The sequence below is a fragment of the Culex pipiens genome, chromosome 2 (genome assembly GCF_016801865.2).
Source record: "Culex pipiens pallens isolate TS chromosome 2, TS_CPP_V2, whole genome shotgun sequence".
In the NCBI taxonomy this organism is placed as follows: Eukaryota; Metazoa; Arthropoda; class Insecta; order Diptera; family Culicidae; genus Culex; species Culex pipiens.
The window spans coordinates 141,292,280-141,308,256 of record NC_068938.1 but is presented as its reverse complement, the minus strand read 5'-3'; the positions used below and the strand labels follow the sequence as shown (position 1 = coordinate 141,308,256).

At 40.2% G+C, this 15,977-nt stretch overlaps 4 protein-coding genes across 5 annotated transcripts; 3 read left to right on the top strand and 1 right to left on the bottom strand.

The window, feature by feature from the left end:
- Window positions 1–1,917: 1,917 nt before the first annotated feature.
- LOC120415247 (SPRY domain-containing SOCS box protein 3) lies at window positions 1,918–14,964 on the top strand. The gene is made up of 2 exons (XM_039576711.2): window positions 1,918–2,565; window positions 10,941–14,964. Exons 1-2 carry the CDS (start codon window positions 2,158–2,160, stop codon window positions 11,697–11,699), a joined length of 1,167 nt encoding a protein of 388 aa, XP_039432645.1. The 5' UTR covers window positions 1,918–2,157; the 3' UTR covers window positions 11,700–14,964.
- On the top strand, window positions 2,572–4,549 carry LOC120415248 (uncharacterized). Of its 2 annotated transcripts, none has more exons than XM_052708013.1 (3): window positions 2,572–3,621; window positions 3,677–3,763; window positions 3,826–4,549. In XM_052708013.1, the coding sequence occupies exons 1-3, from the start codon at window positions 3,555–3,557 to the stop codon at window positions 4,140–4,142; spliced, it is 471 nt and encodes a 156-aa protein (XP_052563973.1). In that variant the 5' UTR covers window positions 2,572–3,554; the 3' UTR covers window positions 4,143–4,549. The 2 variants fall into 2 exon arrangements, with proteins under 2 accessions (XP_052563973.1, XP_039432646.1); XM_039576712.2 differs by having other exon boundaries at window positions 3,677–3,769.
- LOC120415250 (uncharacterized) lies at window positions 5,788–6,382 on the bottom strand. The gene is made up of 2 exons (XM_039576715.2): window positions 6,093–6,382; window positions 5,788–6,022 (listed from the first exon to the last, which is right to left on the bottom strand). The coding sequence occupies exons 1-2, from the start codon at window positions 6,328–6,330 to the stop codon at window positions 5,844–5,846; spliced, it is 417 nt and encodes a 138-aa protein (XP_039432649.1). The 5' UTR covers window positions 6,331–6,382; the 3' UTR covers window positions 5,788–5,843.
- Window positions 6,628–7,291, top strand: LOC120415249 (uncharacterized). Its single transcript, XM_039576714.2, has 2 exons — window positions 6,628–6,755; window positions 6,814–7,291. The coding sequence occupies exons 1-2, from the start codon at window positions 6,743–6,745 to the stop codon at window positions 7,227–7,229; spliced, it is 429 nt and encodes a 142-aa protein (XP_039432648.1). The 5' UTR covers window positions 6,628–6,742; the 3' UTR covers window positions 7,230–7,291.
- Window positions 14,965–15,977: the final 1,013 nt, after the last annotated feature.

Here is a 15,977-nt window from a genome sequence, read left to right as displayed (position 1 = left end):
AATTTCAGACTAAAAATGTGCAAATTGAACTGAATACGTGAATTGGACCATCGGTAAAATTGTTTATAATATTTTATTTAAAAAATTAGCATTTTTTCGAATAATGTTTTTTCCGTGTTCAGAGCATTTTTAGCATTTTTTGTTCTACCAAAAACAATACTTTCCTTGTTTTATGTTTTATTTGTCTAATTTTTAGTATTTTTAATTGTATTTATCTTGTTTAGTTTATGTTTGTTTCTGATAAAATTTGGCTTATTCAATCACCTCCTATCATTACCTTTTGGCATTTTAGCTGAATCGTGTTTATACAGCCATTTTTTAAATTGCTTGCTTGTTTTTCACTTTTTCTTCTATAGGATAAGTCTCGAAATTACCAAGAGTACTTTACTCGTGGGTTCATTTTCCAAAAAATTCACCATTCAAAAAAAAGTGTCGATACCGAGACTCGATACCACCATGGTTCGGTGATTTAGTGGTCCATATAAGCCACTCAATGGGATGAACTGTTCCAATGAAGGCATGAACACGATTTGTTAGACATAGAACATAGAAAATGTTAGTGAAAAACACAGCCCACACAATTTGGCCCCAGAAAAAAAAACATTTTTATGAACACTAGCAAAGTCACATAGAGCAATTCAATCTTAAAATCATGAAAATTTCCTAAAATTTCAATTTTTCTTTCCAATGAATTTTAAAGATCAAAATTTGGTTGAAAAATAGATTTTTGGGAAATTTTTATATCGAAACCCACCCAGAGGCCGGGTTGGGTTGTAGTGGGTTAAACAAAACATGTTTACTTTTGCTTACCATTGATTTGTAAAAAAAAAACGAAAAATTAAAAAGGTACAGAAAAGTTCAACTCTGGTCAACTAAAGGGAATTGTGACTACAATTTAAATAGGAATAGAGATTCCGGAAGACCGGAAAAAAATGAAATAAAAGTTCTAATTTTTTGTTAAGTTTAATCATATTTGAGTTCAGCGACTCCAAATTAGTTAAATTATACCTATTGGTTGCATTACAAAATACAAAAAAGGATCACCCACATTCTGATAAAAAAATTTATAAAAATATTGTGATTCTATTATCCGCAGTGAAATTTCGGCGAGGACTTCGGATATCTGAGCACGGACTGAATTTGTTTTTGGAAATTCAACTTTTGGTAATAAAAATTAAGCAATTAAAATTCTATGTAATTCATTTTCTCCCAATCTTTGTATGAACTGTTAGAATCTAAACTAGATATAGTAACGATTCATTAATTAAAATACTGCTAATTCGAATGAGTTTGTTACTTAGATTTAAGTTATAAAAGTTTCTAATAGTTAAATTTCAACTCGAATTATCGTGTTTTAATTGCGATCAAAACTCCTAAAGAAATCTATTTTTTTGCTGTAATTTCTCCATACAGTTGTTCATTTCTTAGTTCATTCCGAATTACAACTGTACCGAAATGAACCTCTCTCGTAATAATACCTACATACTTCACGCAAACTCTCTCGAATGAAGGAACCGGCAAAACACCCAAAACACACAACGTTCACCGTCACAAGTGTGTGTTGATACACGGTCGATATTTGCTCTGTAGTTGTTTATGAGACTCTGAACAAAACACAGTTTATCTCGGCAGACTCTTGCCAAGAGTTGTAAATTTTACTCGTTTAAGTTTGTGAATAGGTTTCATTTTGATGAATATTTTCTGTCTAAATGCTGAATTAAGTTGAGTGTTGAAAGAGTGATAAGTTAATCACATAGTTTCATTGTATGTGACATTTGAATGTGAAAGTTATTAAAACTACTCCATTTTGATGAGATTGAATTATTTTTCAAAGTAAAATAGGTGAGAATACTCTTGATTAATTTGTTTGTCACTCTGCTCAATGCAGTTCAATTGCAGTTGAACTATCAATAATCAATTTATCGCTGATTTACGGGTTGATTTTATTGTCGGAACTGCACTCGTTTCTCCACGAGCTTGAATATTGATGCACATTTGTTTTCTTTTCACTGCGCTCTCACCACGACACGATGACCGCATGGATTGATAGCAGAGTTCGTTCACTCATACTCCTAACCAACATCTCCACGAATACATCATTATCACACCTACACTCTACTGTGTAAGCAACGTTGAGTTCATCTCTCTTTCGCCGGTATGTATATTCCAGAGATCCTCACGCGCCTCAGCATGTCCCACGGACAACGGACGGCGTGTTCCGCCACCGACTGGTTGATGGCCGCGGCTGGCCCCAGTGGTAGCAGCTCCGAGAATCGGTCGGTTCCCTTTTGCAACTGTGAATATCCGGCCGTAACGAGGTCTCGCCATACGGCCAAAAAGGTGGAGCGGTGCCGCTGTGGCGAGGACACCTCGACCCGACTGGATTGGGTTTGGGACGGCGAGGAGGCCCATCCGGACACGCGGATTACCAACGGGACCGAGCTGGTCTTTCATCCGGTGTACAGTCAGGGGACGGCCGTGATACGGGGTACGCAGCCGCTGCAGCACGGACGGCATCACTATTGGGAGATTAAGGTGCTGAGCACGCTGGCGGGAACGGATATTGTGAGTATTAGTCACGTGATAATTAATATCTAAGTCTTTTTAGAAACTATTTATGCGCCATTCCACCTCAATCGTACACAGAAAAATGCATAATTGAAATCAACATTTTCTGATCAAGCAAGAATATCGAATTTCATCCAAATCGGACCGCCCTCTTTTTTTGGCACCACCGTAAAGTTTCATATTTTCCGCATAAAATGTGAAAAACCTATATTTTTAAACCGCAATATCACTATAGACCCACATCAAATTGTAGTCCTGCTCCAACCAGGACACATTTTAAAATTAGACGTAGAATCGATTGACGCAGTCCATTTATGATTAAACATAGTTTTCATACCAATATTCCATAAGCGATACAAACTATACTTTTCCATAATTTCGCTGCCGGCCAGCGGGTAATGGATTGGACCACATACATTCAATCCCCGGTGGTTGGTCACTTTTTCGTTTGACACTTTTTTAGATTGTACCACGGACGAACGGACATGACACCAGCATTTTGATTTTGAAGCTGGTCTTCTTTTTCCTCTTCTTATTATTTTTTTCGGCTTGCCTTCAGAACGCGAGCGCAAATGTCAAAACAAAATTTGACAGTTTGCTCCACTTGACAGTTTGCTTTCTGAGTTTGGTTCGGAATCGTCGATTTGCGTGTTGCGTTGCGTGTTCGTCCGTGGTCGTAGCAAATTCAAATAAAATGGGATGGGAATGCGAGGTTTAGACGTGTTCCAACAATGAAGCGAAACGGAATGGAGCTTCATTCATAAAATTTCCACTGGATCCTGCTATTTCTCAGCAGTGGGTGGAGTTTTGCGACTCAGAAGAGCTATCACACACCTACAGAGCGCAGGGAGGTCGTGCCTTGATCAACCGCAAAATCTGCTTGGTTCATTTTGCGGAAGAAGATTTCCGGATTCGGGGTCGACCAGACCGAGGGCTTCGATTCGGGACCGTTCCGCGAATTGTTGGCTGTTTATTTCTTCCCTCCCATGTGGCTCAGGCTGAAACAAGCCGTTTTGTGGGAGAGGATTTACGGCATCATGGACCGGGCCAAGGGTAAGATTTGCTTTTTTATTTAGAAGATTTTTTTTTCTTAAATGTATGCTTGCAGACTTCAGTTTGGAACCGTTCCGCGGATGTTGGTGGACGACGAAACAAGCCATTTTGCGCAAGAGGATATCCGGCTTCATGAACCGGAGTAAGGGTATGATTTGCTTGGCCATGTAAACACTTTTTTTTCTAAATAAATATGATTTGCAGTCTTCAGTTCTTCAGGAACCGTAATGCGCATCTTGGTGAACGATAATACGGGAACTAACCTAGACCTGCTTGCTACGTTCGTTGATGAGGAGTGGCTGGAATCCGAGGACGAGATGAACGATGACCCCACCAGCCAAGTTGCCCTTGGACATGCGAGCGAGTTGAATGATGACCTTGGTGGCCCATGTGACCAGGAGGACAAAGAAAAGTGGACCGGCAACTCTAACAGTACGATCAGTCCAGATGGCGAGGACGTGTTTAACGGCAACCCGCTTGGTACAGCAGAACCGTCTGTTTTCATCCACGTCCACAACTGATACGTGCGCCCCGGAAGCCATTGGTGCATTGAAAAGTGAACCCTCGATCGTGCTAGAAGGCGTGGATGGGACAAGCGAATATCCAGAGTACTCGTACGCCCTGGATGCCAAGTGGGGGTCGAGCAAAGAACTCAGCAGTGCGATCATCCCTGAGGCCGAAGGCGGGCTGAGCTCCTGTGGCGTGTCTACCGGAAACGCCAAGCAACCGAGCTTAATCATCATATTTGTTGAGCAAATAAAAAAAATTTGGAAAATCTAAACTGCATTGCGTTTTATTTCAACAAACCAAACCTCATTAACTTATCTCTCTCACTGACAGACTGCCTCACCTACAAACGCCTACAAGAACAAATTCACGCGACGGAACAAACGTTCGGTAACCTTTCGCAACCCCCCCCCCCCCCCCCCCTCTCCGTCATCTTGGCAGTCAATCCTTTACTCCATGCTCCACTCTCCACTGTTAATCCACCTCTGCGAGACAATCTAAACTCGTTTCCGAAATGCTGCATCGTGACCTTAAAATGACGAAAAACTCAAATATTCATGTAAATTGTTAAACAAAATCAACTAAACTTACTAAATTTAACATAAACTTTGCACATTCTGCTTGTTTGTTTACTTTTATATTTATGATTCGCTCCAGATAGTATTGTTGATATCAATCAAAAATGTAGAACTAACGTTCACCGCAAAAAGATCTGCGCGCAATGTAAAGCTATTAGTAGCGGATAATGTACAGCCATTTTTCAATCACCGCAGCATTACAACATTTTGACGGAAAGTGGAATATCATCAAAACAAATATAGTTCGCCAACGGGAACACAGACGTCGCTAGTGTTTTTAACGTATTTTTGTTCGGCCGAAATTTGAATTTTGCCTCAGAAAAATGAGTCAAATTTGTTCCTGGTGTCATGTCCGTTCGTCCGTGATTGTACCCCATTGGTTGGTCAAAGTCAAACTAAAAAGTGATGAACTGTCACTTTTTACACGGCGCTCACGCACACTATCAAAACAAACGTTTGGTAGTGTGTGTGAACTCCGTGTAAAAGGGGTGTCAAACTAAAAAGTGACCCCGTTCGTTTGATAATAGTTGGTGTCAAACCATCGGGGTTTGAGTGTACTCAAACATAAGTCCCCTATTACACGAAAAAAAGTTAATCTACCCTAGCAAATCTGCCTTTACACTGCAATCAACAAATAAATAATTAAACAATAACAACAAAATAACGCTTAGCAGATCATTCCGTGTATTATTCCAAAACTTATTTGGAGTGGTTGCGGATGTAGTGATCGGTGACTTTCTTTCATAATAAAAACACAGATTTACAAACAACACGTCTTATTCGACACAAATCAACTAAAAAAATTGACAATCTTCATTTTCGCTTTTACCAGCCGCGCGCTTCTCTCTGTTTACTCGCTCTTTGTTCTCGCTTGCTAGAGCTCTCTCGCGCTCAATGCGCAATCTTTCAAGTTCGCTATCAAAGCAATACTTTGAAAGGTGCCCCCATTTTTTTGGCGCTCTTAATTATTATTTATGAATCATGATAATGCAATAATAAATACACTTGATTTTTAACATATTACAAAAATTACACGGAATAACAAATTTTAGTATTTTTTACTTGAGCAAAAAACAGCGAAGATATTGACACAAGTTTATTACAAGAAACGTATGATTAAGTACAAAGCACTTCCTTTTAACACTGCGACTGATCAACCACGCACATCTGCAGCTGCTGCGAGAACCAGAACCCGGGCGGACAAGCCTGCGGGTGCATCACTCCGGCCATACACGTGTAGTAGCGGTTGCAGTCCGCCGGTTCACCCGGAGGAATTCGGATAAACGTTCCATCGGGCAGTCCGGCGCACCATTGCTCTGTAGATCGCGAGAAGAAATGCCTGTGAGCTTTTTTGTAGATCAATGTGTAAATCATCACGTCACTTACGCCTATCAATCACGTTGCACGTGGCCTCGCACTGTTGGTTGCGCTGGCTGAAGAACTGCCCCGGGGGACAGAACCACTCGTGATCGACGCCATGCTGGCACGCGTAGAATCTGTTGCACAGCGCTACGTCGTGCCAGTTTATGAGGGTTCCCTCCGGAATTCCATCGCAGTAGCGGGCCAAGGTCGTGGAGGTCAGCAAGGTTCCGACCAGGAATGCAGCCAGAACAAGTCGACTCATTGTAATGGTTTGTGACCTTCTTGGGTGAGCGTCAATTTTGGACTGGCAATTCTTATTTCAACTCTGCGGACTACTAAACCGAGTAGAAGTAGGAAATCTCCAGAACGACTTATCTGGGATTGTCCAGGCACGAGCAGTGCTCGAGGATAATTATTTTGGAAAATTTGGCAGTTCCGCTACGTACGGCGTAGAAATGTGACTATAACTGTGAGGTCACAACTGAATGAAACGGTCAAAACATTGGATATCTTATCTACTTCCTCAGAAAATTGAGCAGGATATCTCTTAAATCAAAGGTTGAGCCTAAACTTTTAATCAATGCGCATCCGCAGTTGCTGCAAGATAACGAAAAGCTGAAGTTCTGTTTTCGTCAAAATCTCTTTAGTTTTGTTTAGTTCAACCTGCCGGAAACATGGCCTACAAAGGTATCTTCAGCTTACTACCAATTCTCAAACAACTTCTCTAACAATATCTTCCAAACAGTCCTCCTGCTTCCACTTGCCCTGGTCCTACTGTCCGCGGCAACCGAAGCCTTTTTCTGTGACGGAATTCCACCGGGCCTCAAGATCCGCCATCCGATAGCGGCCATCTGCAATGAGTACTTCGCCTGTCACCACAGCCAGGAACACCCCTGGTTCTGCCCGCGGGGTCAGTTCTTCAGCCAGCGGACGCAAACCTGTGTGGCCACCTGCGACACCAGCGAATCGCTGAATCCCTGCATCGGAATGCCCAACGGACAGCTGGTGAGGCCGCCGTTGCTGCAGCCGAACAACTGTCGCCAGCACTACGAGTGCATCAGCGGAATGATGGTGCCGCGGGAGTGCGAGATCGGGACGTTCTTCTCGCAGCTCAACCAGGGTTGTGGATCGGAGCGGGAGCCGCTGTGCATTCCGGGATGAAATGTATTTTGTATTATAAAAAAATATTAATATGGCAAATAAACGATTGCGCTTGAGCTGTATACTTCAAAAAGCTATATACTTATTAATTTATTCAAGCAATTTCCAATATAACCTCAATGGTCTGACACCGATTGTTGTCAAACCATCAGGGTCAAATTTTAGTTTGACACTTCTTTTACACTGAGCTCACACACACAAACACTACCGAACGCCAAAGGTGTACAAACTTAAATGTGTCAAACTAGAGGGATGATTATTGCAACTTTATGAAGTACAATTTTTACCGCCTTTTAATTCAATTAATTCATTCGAGAGAATAAAGAACACGATCTAGTAGTATAAAGCTACACTCAACCCCCGGTGGTTGGTCACTTTTTCGTTTGACACTTTTTTAGTTTGTACCCCGTTGGTTGGTCAAAGTCAAACTAAAAAGTGACGAACTGTCCCTTTTTACACGGCGCTCACGCACACTCTCGAAACAAACGTTTGGTAATGTGTGTGAAATCCGTGTAAAAGGGGTGTCAAACTAAAAAGTGATCCCGTTCGTTTGGCAACAGTTGGTGTCAAACCATCGGGGTTTGAGTGTACTGTGAACGGACACAGAGGATAAATCCCGAGATTGACGAGAGCGTTATTCTCTTGGGTTCATTTTCAAAACAGTTCATAAACAAAAAAAAGTGCCGATATCGAGACTCGAACCCAAGACCTTTGACATATCGAATCGCACCTTTGCCGTATAGACCACCAAAGTTCGATGAACATAAGATGGTCATTTGCCAATATAAGCCACTCAAAGGTATGAACTGTTTCAATGAACAAATGAACACAATTTCGGGGTGGTTCACCCGCTAGAGGTTTATTCTTCCATTTAATTTTGGTTGGACTTTTCTCTCGGCTTTCTACTGTGAGTGTAAAAATTTTTTTTTGTTTGCACTCGATTTTTTGAAGTCGCATGGAAAATATCACTTCGGATAATCGAATCACGAAATAAATCGTTTTTTTTTTTGAGCATATTTAGCCCTAAACTGCTTTAAATTGATCTGCGAATTTGTAATCCAAGATGGTGGCCAACATGGCAATGATAAAATCACAGACAAACAGACGAGACTCTTCATACAAATTATTTTCAAAGTCCATCGTCTTCAATAAATCCATCAAATCACAGTAACGCCAGCGCTGTCTGGTGAGCAACAGCCTAAACATACCCTATACTTAGAACCGTACTGTCATGTACCTGTCACTGTATGTGTGAGACAATCAAGCCTCGTGCTAGCAAATGCCACCATCGAAATGATGTTTTTGTTTTTGACCAACAGCATCTGGGACGAAAAATCCTAACCAAATTGTTCCAAAACTAATTTGTTATTGTCGAGGCTCTTATCGTGCGGACGATATTGCTGGAGGTGGCCACAAAATATTGGATCTAATTCCGCAACCGCCACCGTGCACCGGGAGGAGGCTTCCATTCGTGATTTTACCACTGCAATTTTCTTGAAGATAAAATTCTCGCGGTCGGAAAAATCGGACAATGTGATCTCCGGCAGACACCGGAACAATGTCCGGCTTCCCAAGCAGGGCTATGCTGTGACACCCACGGGAACGCCTCAACAATGCTTCAAACACGTAATTCCCGACTTTGTCCAACACCAGCTGAGCAGGTCACATCGACAAGGTGGACACATTTGATGTTTTGCATTACCGGGTTAAAAATGGGGTAAAAGATACGTCCTCCCTAGTAATCCGCTCATCTGGCCTTGGCCGATACTGTCCCAATCTTTCCCGCAATTCTTTCAGCCTGTATCCGGGTTCTCGAAGAACTCCAGAATCCCACCAACATTTTTGTTTTTATATGCTGCCTCGCACGTGCTCACGCTCAACTTTGCCAAAATAAAAACACATCACGCATACTAAGAAAAGGCGGGCGAGCTGTCACGACAGCAGAGCCATCAGCGCCGGGTGAGTGGATGCCGAAGCTAAATTGCATTTGAAATAACCGTTTTTGGCTCGGTTTTTGGAGGACGATGGTTCTGAACTCGAGTGTCACGTCTGTTTGTCTGTGATAAAATATTGACTAAGATCTAAACGAATTGGGAAAGCTATTTTAATCTTGTTACTGCACAATATATGGATATTTTTGGTTGGTTTCGGGTAGGACAGACACACACCAACACAAATAGTTATTGATTTCCAAATTTCGAGCTTTTAGGTGATTTAAAAACTGCTGTCCCTATTCTGACTGTACACCCAAAACTGGCAGCGCTAGTCCGAGAGAATGATGGTCTCGAGTCGAGAGAATAGTGGTACCATTCACGGACGCAGAGAACACAGCTCGAGATGGGCGATAAAACTATTCTCTCGAGGTTCATTTGCAAAAAAAGTTCATCCGTCAAACAAAAAACCAAAAATGTCGACAACGGGAATCGAACCAGAGACCTTTGACAAACCAATCCAATAGGGACGTGGCGTTACATCGTGCTGCCATCTGGTTTTTTTTAAGTGCAAGAATGTAAAAGTGCTGAGTCATCGTCTAAAAATAGACGGCGTCCTATCTCGCCCAGCAAAATGAAGTCGATAAAGTAGTCGGTTTCGATGCGAAAAAGTGGAAAACGTGGTCTAAAAATAGCGACGCCATCCCCCTATGACTTAGCTGCCTCGGCCACCACAGCTTGGTGACCAAATAGAAGTCAGAAGTCGATGTATGACACTTGTTGGAGATTTATTGATTCAACTAACGAATGAACTATTTGTTATGATGGTGTGACTTGGTACCATTATTCTATCGATTTTGGCACTGAGCCCTCAATAAATTTTGAGAGAACGATTATCTCGACTCTGAATTTTGGGTGTAATGTTAATTCACCCCAATAAGGCCGTTGTAAAATATTTTTCGAAGTTTATGTCTGCATTGATGATCATATTTAGCTTGTTTGGGCTCGTTTAGAAATATTTTGAACTATTATGAACTTACAATGTTTAGCACAGCAAAAACTTTTTTTTTTCTCGCAAAAATAAAATTTTCGTCAATGCTTAGAATTTTGGAAACTTTGCGAAACAACTGGACAGGTGTATAATGCTTTTCAAAACACTTTTTTCTTTCAAATGTTGAAACCGTGGCCTGTAGTTTAATTTTTTTAACTTTTTTTATTCCCCACATCAAAAAATATTTGTAACGGCCATGAAGCCGTTGATCATTTTCGAAGAAAATTGATCATCACTCTAAAATTATCTGCATTAAATTCAATTTAACGAATTTCTGCACCAAAATGAATCAGCATGTGCCGGTTGTTGCCTTCTTGAAGCCACTGAAAGAATTTTTGTTCTAAATCAAATGTGTTTCAAAATTTATATAATTTTGTGATACAATCATTGACGTCCTAGTTGGCAATCATTGATTAATGACGATTATCATAACTTTGCAAGGAATGGGATAATCGTTACCAAAAGGAATCAGCATATGTAGGGCACTATTCTAAACAACTTGTTGAAGGAATTTTGTCAAAAATTGAAACCGACGCAAAATTTATATCTTTGAACGAAAAATCATGGCAATGATGGAAGTCTTCACGTTAACGGTTTTTCGAAAACTTACTCAGTCCGTATGGTTTTTGGATAAGTTTCCTCAACATAAAAATTCAAAAATGTAGTTTTTTTTTTCTTGAAAATAAAAAGACAAACTTTTTTAACCTTAATCAAATCGTCTTATTCCAGATGCTCGGCATCGGCACCGACAAGATTGACCTGCTGGCCCACCGCTTCAAGTTCGCCAGCGTCCTCGGCCAGGACGACCAATCGTGGGGCTACTCGTACCGTGGCCTCACCCAGCACAACGGCCAGCTCAGGTACTACGGCAAAAAGTTTAGCCAGGGTCGCATCATCGGCATCTACGTGGACATGTTCCGGGGCGTGCTGGAGTTCTACCTGAACCGTCGGTCGCAGGGCCGAGCCTACGCGAACCTACCCCGGGACGCTGCCGTGCGCGTCTACCCGATGGTCTGCTCGACGTCGGCCAAGTCTTCGCTCAAGCTGATCAACGCGGCCTCGTTCGGCGACAGTCTCGTGTTTGCCTGCATGAAAGTCGTCTGCCGGTATCCGAAGGTGTTGGAGCAAGCGAACGCGGTTCCGGGCCTGCGACGGCTGATCGACGAGCTGTGGTTCCTGCAGTTCAAGGAACCGAAAAAGACTGACGAGTTTCAGCGGAACAATCTGCTGCTGGAAGATGAGGCACTGCTGTGTGGCATGAAGAAAAAGAAGTTCAACGAAATCGTGTCCCAAAGTCAGCCGAAAGCGGTCACGGAGACCCAAAGTGAGAGCATTACGGAGGATCAGATTTACGAAGGAATGCTGACGGAGGCCGATGTCCGGAAGGGAAAGGGAGCGGGAGGGAGTGGGAGTAGCAATTGTAGCAGTAGCAGCGAAGACGAGGAGCTGGCCTCTATAATTTCGAGAGAGTTTTTCTGTAATCATTAGGACTAGATAGTGAGGCGTGATTCGTTGAGAGAATAGTTACCGAGTGTTTTTATTTGTGGGCTTTCGAGAGATTGACTTAATAACGGAATTAGTTCTTATTTTGTGATATGAATGGTTTAGTTTAAAACATATTTAAAAGTTGTTTACCATAATCTGTTCAATGTTAGTGTAATACTGTAACTATTCAAAGATTTATCAAGATCTACGTCAATGTATAAGCTGCCAAGAAGTGCTTTATACAATTTAAGCATTTTTAAATAATACAACTTGAAGCATTTCTCATTATATGCCTATAAGCAAAAAATAAAATGTTTTTCATAATATAAAAGTAATAAATTTTTGCATAAACCTGCCTGTTGATTTGAGTTTTCCTTGTATATCAAGAGTATAAAATCATCTGACGGATGGTTTTTTTCAAGCAAAACAATGTAATTGGGTCAATGTGAGTTTGTAAACGTCACTAAATATTTACATTAGGAGAGATGCTTGATTTTTCGATTTCAATTTTTCGAGTTTGGAGATATTTTCCCTATTGTGCTGCAAGTTTACGCATGAAAAATGACTTTTGGCAATCTGGGGTGTTAGTTAGTTTGTTTATGTCGCGTTGGGGCAGTGTTTGATTAATTCTAGATAACTTTTTCAAAACAACCAATGGGTTTTCTATGTACATAGAACCCTTTGAAAAAGTAAGCGAGAATTTGTCGCATTTTCGATCTTCTGCCGGTCATTTGAAAAGGTCTTTTGTATTGTGTAAAAAGTAAAATTCAAGCAAAACATTTTGGATGAACCAATGTGGATTTCAAAACAAGCAAGCTATCCTACTCACAATTAAGTGCGTTTGGGTCAACTAAACCAACAATAAAAACAATAGTAAAAAAACAAACATGAAATTACGAGCAGTTGATCAAAAATTTTTGGATTGTATTGAACACATTCACCAGTCATTTAACAATCACACATTTTCAAAAGTCTTTTACAACGTAACGCAAAAAATGATTTTTGTACCCCATCCTTCTCGTAACAAAATTCCTAAACAAGTTTTAAAAATTTGGCATGTTCATGCACGAAAATTTTAATAAATTTGAAGATATTTTTGAATTCTGTTTCAATAACAATTTGAACTATTTTAAGAGTAAAATTGTTCAAAAAATCTGATAATGCAGTCTGTTTTCCAATTCAAACTCATTTTCATTAAGAAAAACATGACATTTTCAAAGTAATATATTACTAACTTTTTAAACTTTCCAAAATTTGTCGAAAATTGCAGCATGCTCCATAAGGTACTTTGAACACTTATCTACCAAGGTCAACATGGTTTCATACCATTCCGTTTGTATTTAATTCGTATTTTTAATTTTACAATAAAATCATAAACATATCGTAGTTACCCCGGCTATCAATGTCATCCAGTTTTATGGTATGTACAACTATTCAAAATATTTTTAAATGAAATTAAAAAAAAATATAAAAGAAGAAAATCGTAGGTAGGGGAAATCTACCCTTTCCAATCAAACACCTATCTTCGTCATATGGAGAGTTTGATGCTCGATTAAAGCTCCAAAAATACTATTTGGGCTATAAACTTACCAGCAACAGCACCGCCTCGAGTAAGCACGCAAATGTATGCCACTTACTGGCCAAAAAGATCACATTTAATGCACTTTTGATCATAATTTGTATTTTGCGAGACCACTTCTCATCATTTTGTTGGCACACACAGTGACACACACGAGAATCCCTCAAACGCTTAATGAATATCGCCAAAATTAACTTTTCACTTTCGCTTACTTTTTCACGGCGCTTAAGATATGAAATTGCTTCCAACTACCGGCAACATGTTCTTTTGATCATTAGTAAGGCACTCACTTGAAGAATAATCCCGAAAAATGTAATAAATTAGCAAGCGCCATCAAAAAAACAAACGCGCCAAGTCGTTTGACGTTTCAATTTTCACTTTGCATTCCACTCGAAGGCTGAAGAAAACCGAGCGGGAGACGAAGGCAAAAAAGAACAAAGGCTGGCCGTCAACACCACCAGCAGCACAGCCAGCGATGCCAGGAAACTTTCCCTATAAATGCCACTTTTCGTGAGTGTTCGTTTGAAATGTCAGCGCAAATGGCAACACTCGACAGAGTGTTGGAAGAAAAAAGAACTAAGCCGATATTAGAAAAATGGGCGTGGCCCAGTGCATTCGCCTCGATTAGAATACCCTTGGGAATTTTTTTTTGTTAAATGCTTGGTCAAGAAATAGAATAACTTTTAGTGAAAGTGAAAATAAACAGAAATGTTCACAAAAACTTGCTCTACTCGTTGGTGTACTTGGTTTTAGTAAAATTCAAGGGAGACTCTAGATTATCCAGCATCATTCATACACGACCGCTTATTAGGATTAAAATGGGTAGATTTCCCCTATTTGGATTTTTTCCTCACTCCTCCACTGACGTTTGCAAAATACTAATTTTCTCTTTGTTTACAATTTTACTTTGGCCCAATAACATTGTTTCGCTTGGTATTTATTTGAATTTTAAAACATTATTTCAAAAATGTTAACTTATATTAAATGTAGGTAGTTTAATAGTTTTTTATTAAAAAATAATACAAAGAATTTTTTTCCCACAATTTTTAAATTTAGTTCGCTTTGAACCAAGCTCCTGATTTCTTTAATATTCACTCAAATTTGATATTCAAATTGAATGCATCTTCACCAGCATCTTCATTTATTTAATGAAACTTAAATTTTATTTCTTTTGGATTTTCTTGTTCAAATGCACTTTTTTGCAACTATGCCAGTTTTGAACACAAAAACAACAACCAAAACAAATACAAATAATTCAAAGAATCGCTGAAAAAAATTGCCACCCGCAGCTCGAGGACTTCTCGAGCATCAATCTTGGCTACTCGACGGATCCCCGGTGAACTTTTTCTTCGCTGAATGAACTCGAATGCTCTTTTAAAATTTTGAAAATGATATTTTATTGATATACGCATTCAATTTGGACATAAAATGCAATTAGAAGCATGTTTTTTCATGCAAGAATATAATTTCATTGATTCTGATCAACAAAATGGCTAGAATTTGAAAATGAATAAATTAGATCCCCGCGGTGGGCTTAATTCAGTAGCCAAATTAGCTCCCAGCGGTGCGGAAACGTGCATTAGGTACGGAGCAAAGCTAAAACTGGGGATCCAACCGATAGGTTTGCCACGCAATTAGATTTCTGCGGTGGAGATGCCCTAAGGGAGCATTATTTTATTACGTAACGCAGTTGAGGGGAAGGGGAGGTCGGAGGCTGTTGGTACGTTCGTTTGATGGCCAGTGCCACACTGAGTGCCGCACTCAGAGCTGTCAAAGTGTTTGTTTGAAGAAACTCGCGCTAGTTCCGCACGAGTTTCGCCGCCATCTTGGAACTGAAACTCTAGTGCCGCACTCGATATTTTTTCAGTTTCATGCGAGTTCCAAGCGCACTGACAAATGACGTTCGATTGAACCAAAACTGACACCGACGAGTGCGGCACTCAGTGCCGCACCGGCTCTTCAAACGAACGTACCATGTGTTACGCTCCATATAAAATTTTCAGAATTTGTATGGAAATTTTGTTACGAGGAGGGGGGAAGGGGTTTAAAAATCCGATTTTTTTGCGTTACGTAATAAAAGATAGCTCCCTAACAAAAAAATTGTTTTCCGTGTTTTTGTTTTAAATTTCTTTCTTTTAACCACATAGGGGAAATATACCCTTTCTAATCTTCGTCATATGGAGAGTTTGATGCTCGATTAAAGCTCCAAAAATACTATTTAGGCCATAAACTTACCAGCAACATCACCGCCTCGAGTAAGCACGCAAATTTATGCCATTTACTGGCCAAAAAGATCAAATTTAATGCACTTTTGATCATAATTTCTATTTTGCGAGACCATTTCTCATCATTTTGGTGACACACACATCCACACGCAAGATCGAGGTTAACTGCTTAACGAAAGTCGCCATCAATATCTTTTCACTTGCACTAACGATTTCAAAGCGCTTAAGATATAAAATTGCTTCCAACTACCGGTAACATGTTCATGTGCACATTAGTTAGTCACTCACTTGAAAAATAATCCCGAAACATGTAAATAATTAGCAAGCGCCATCAAAAAAAAACAAACGTGCTAAGTCTTTTGACGTTTCAATTTTGACCACCCATTCCAATCGAAGGCCGAAGAAAACCGAGCGAGAAGCGAAGGCAAATAAAGAACAAAGGGTGGCCACCATCACCACCAACATACTGGTGCAGCG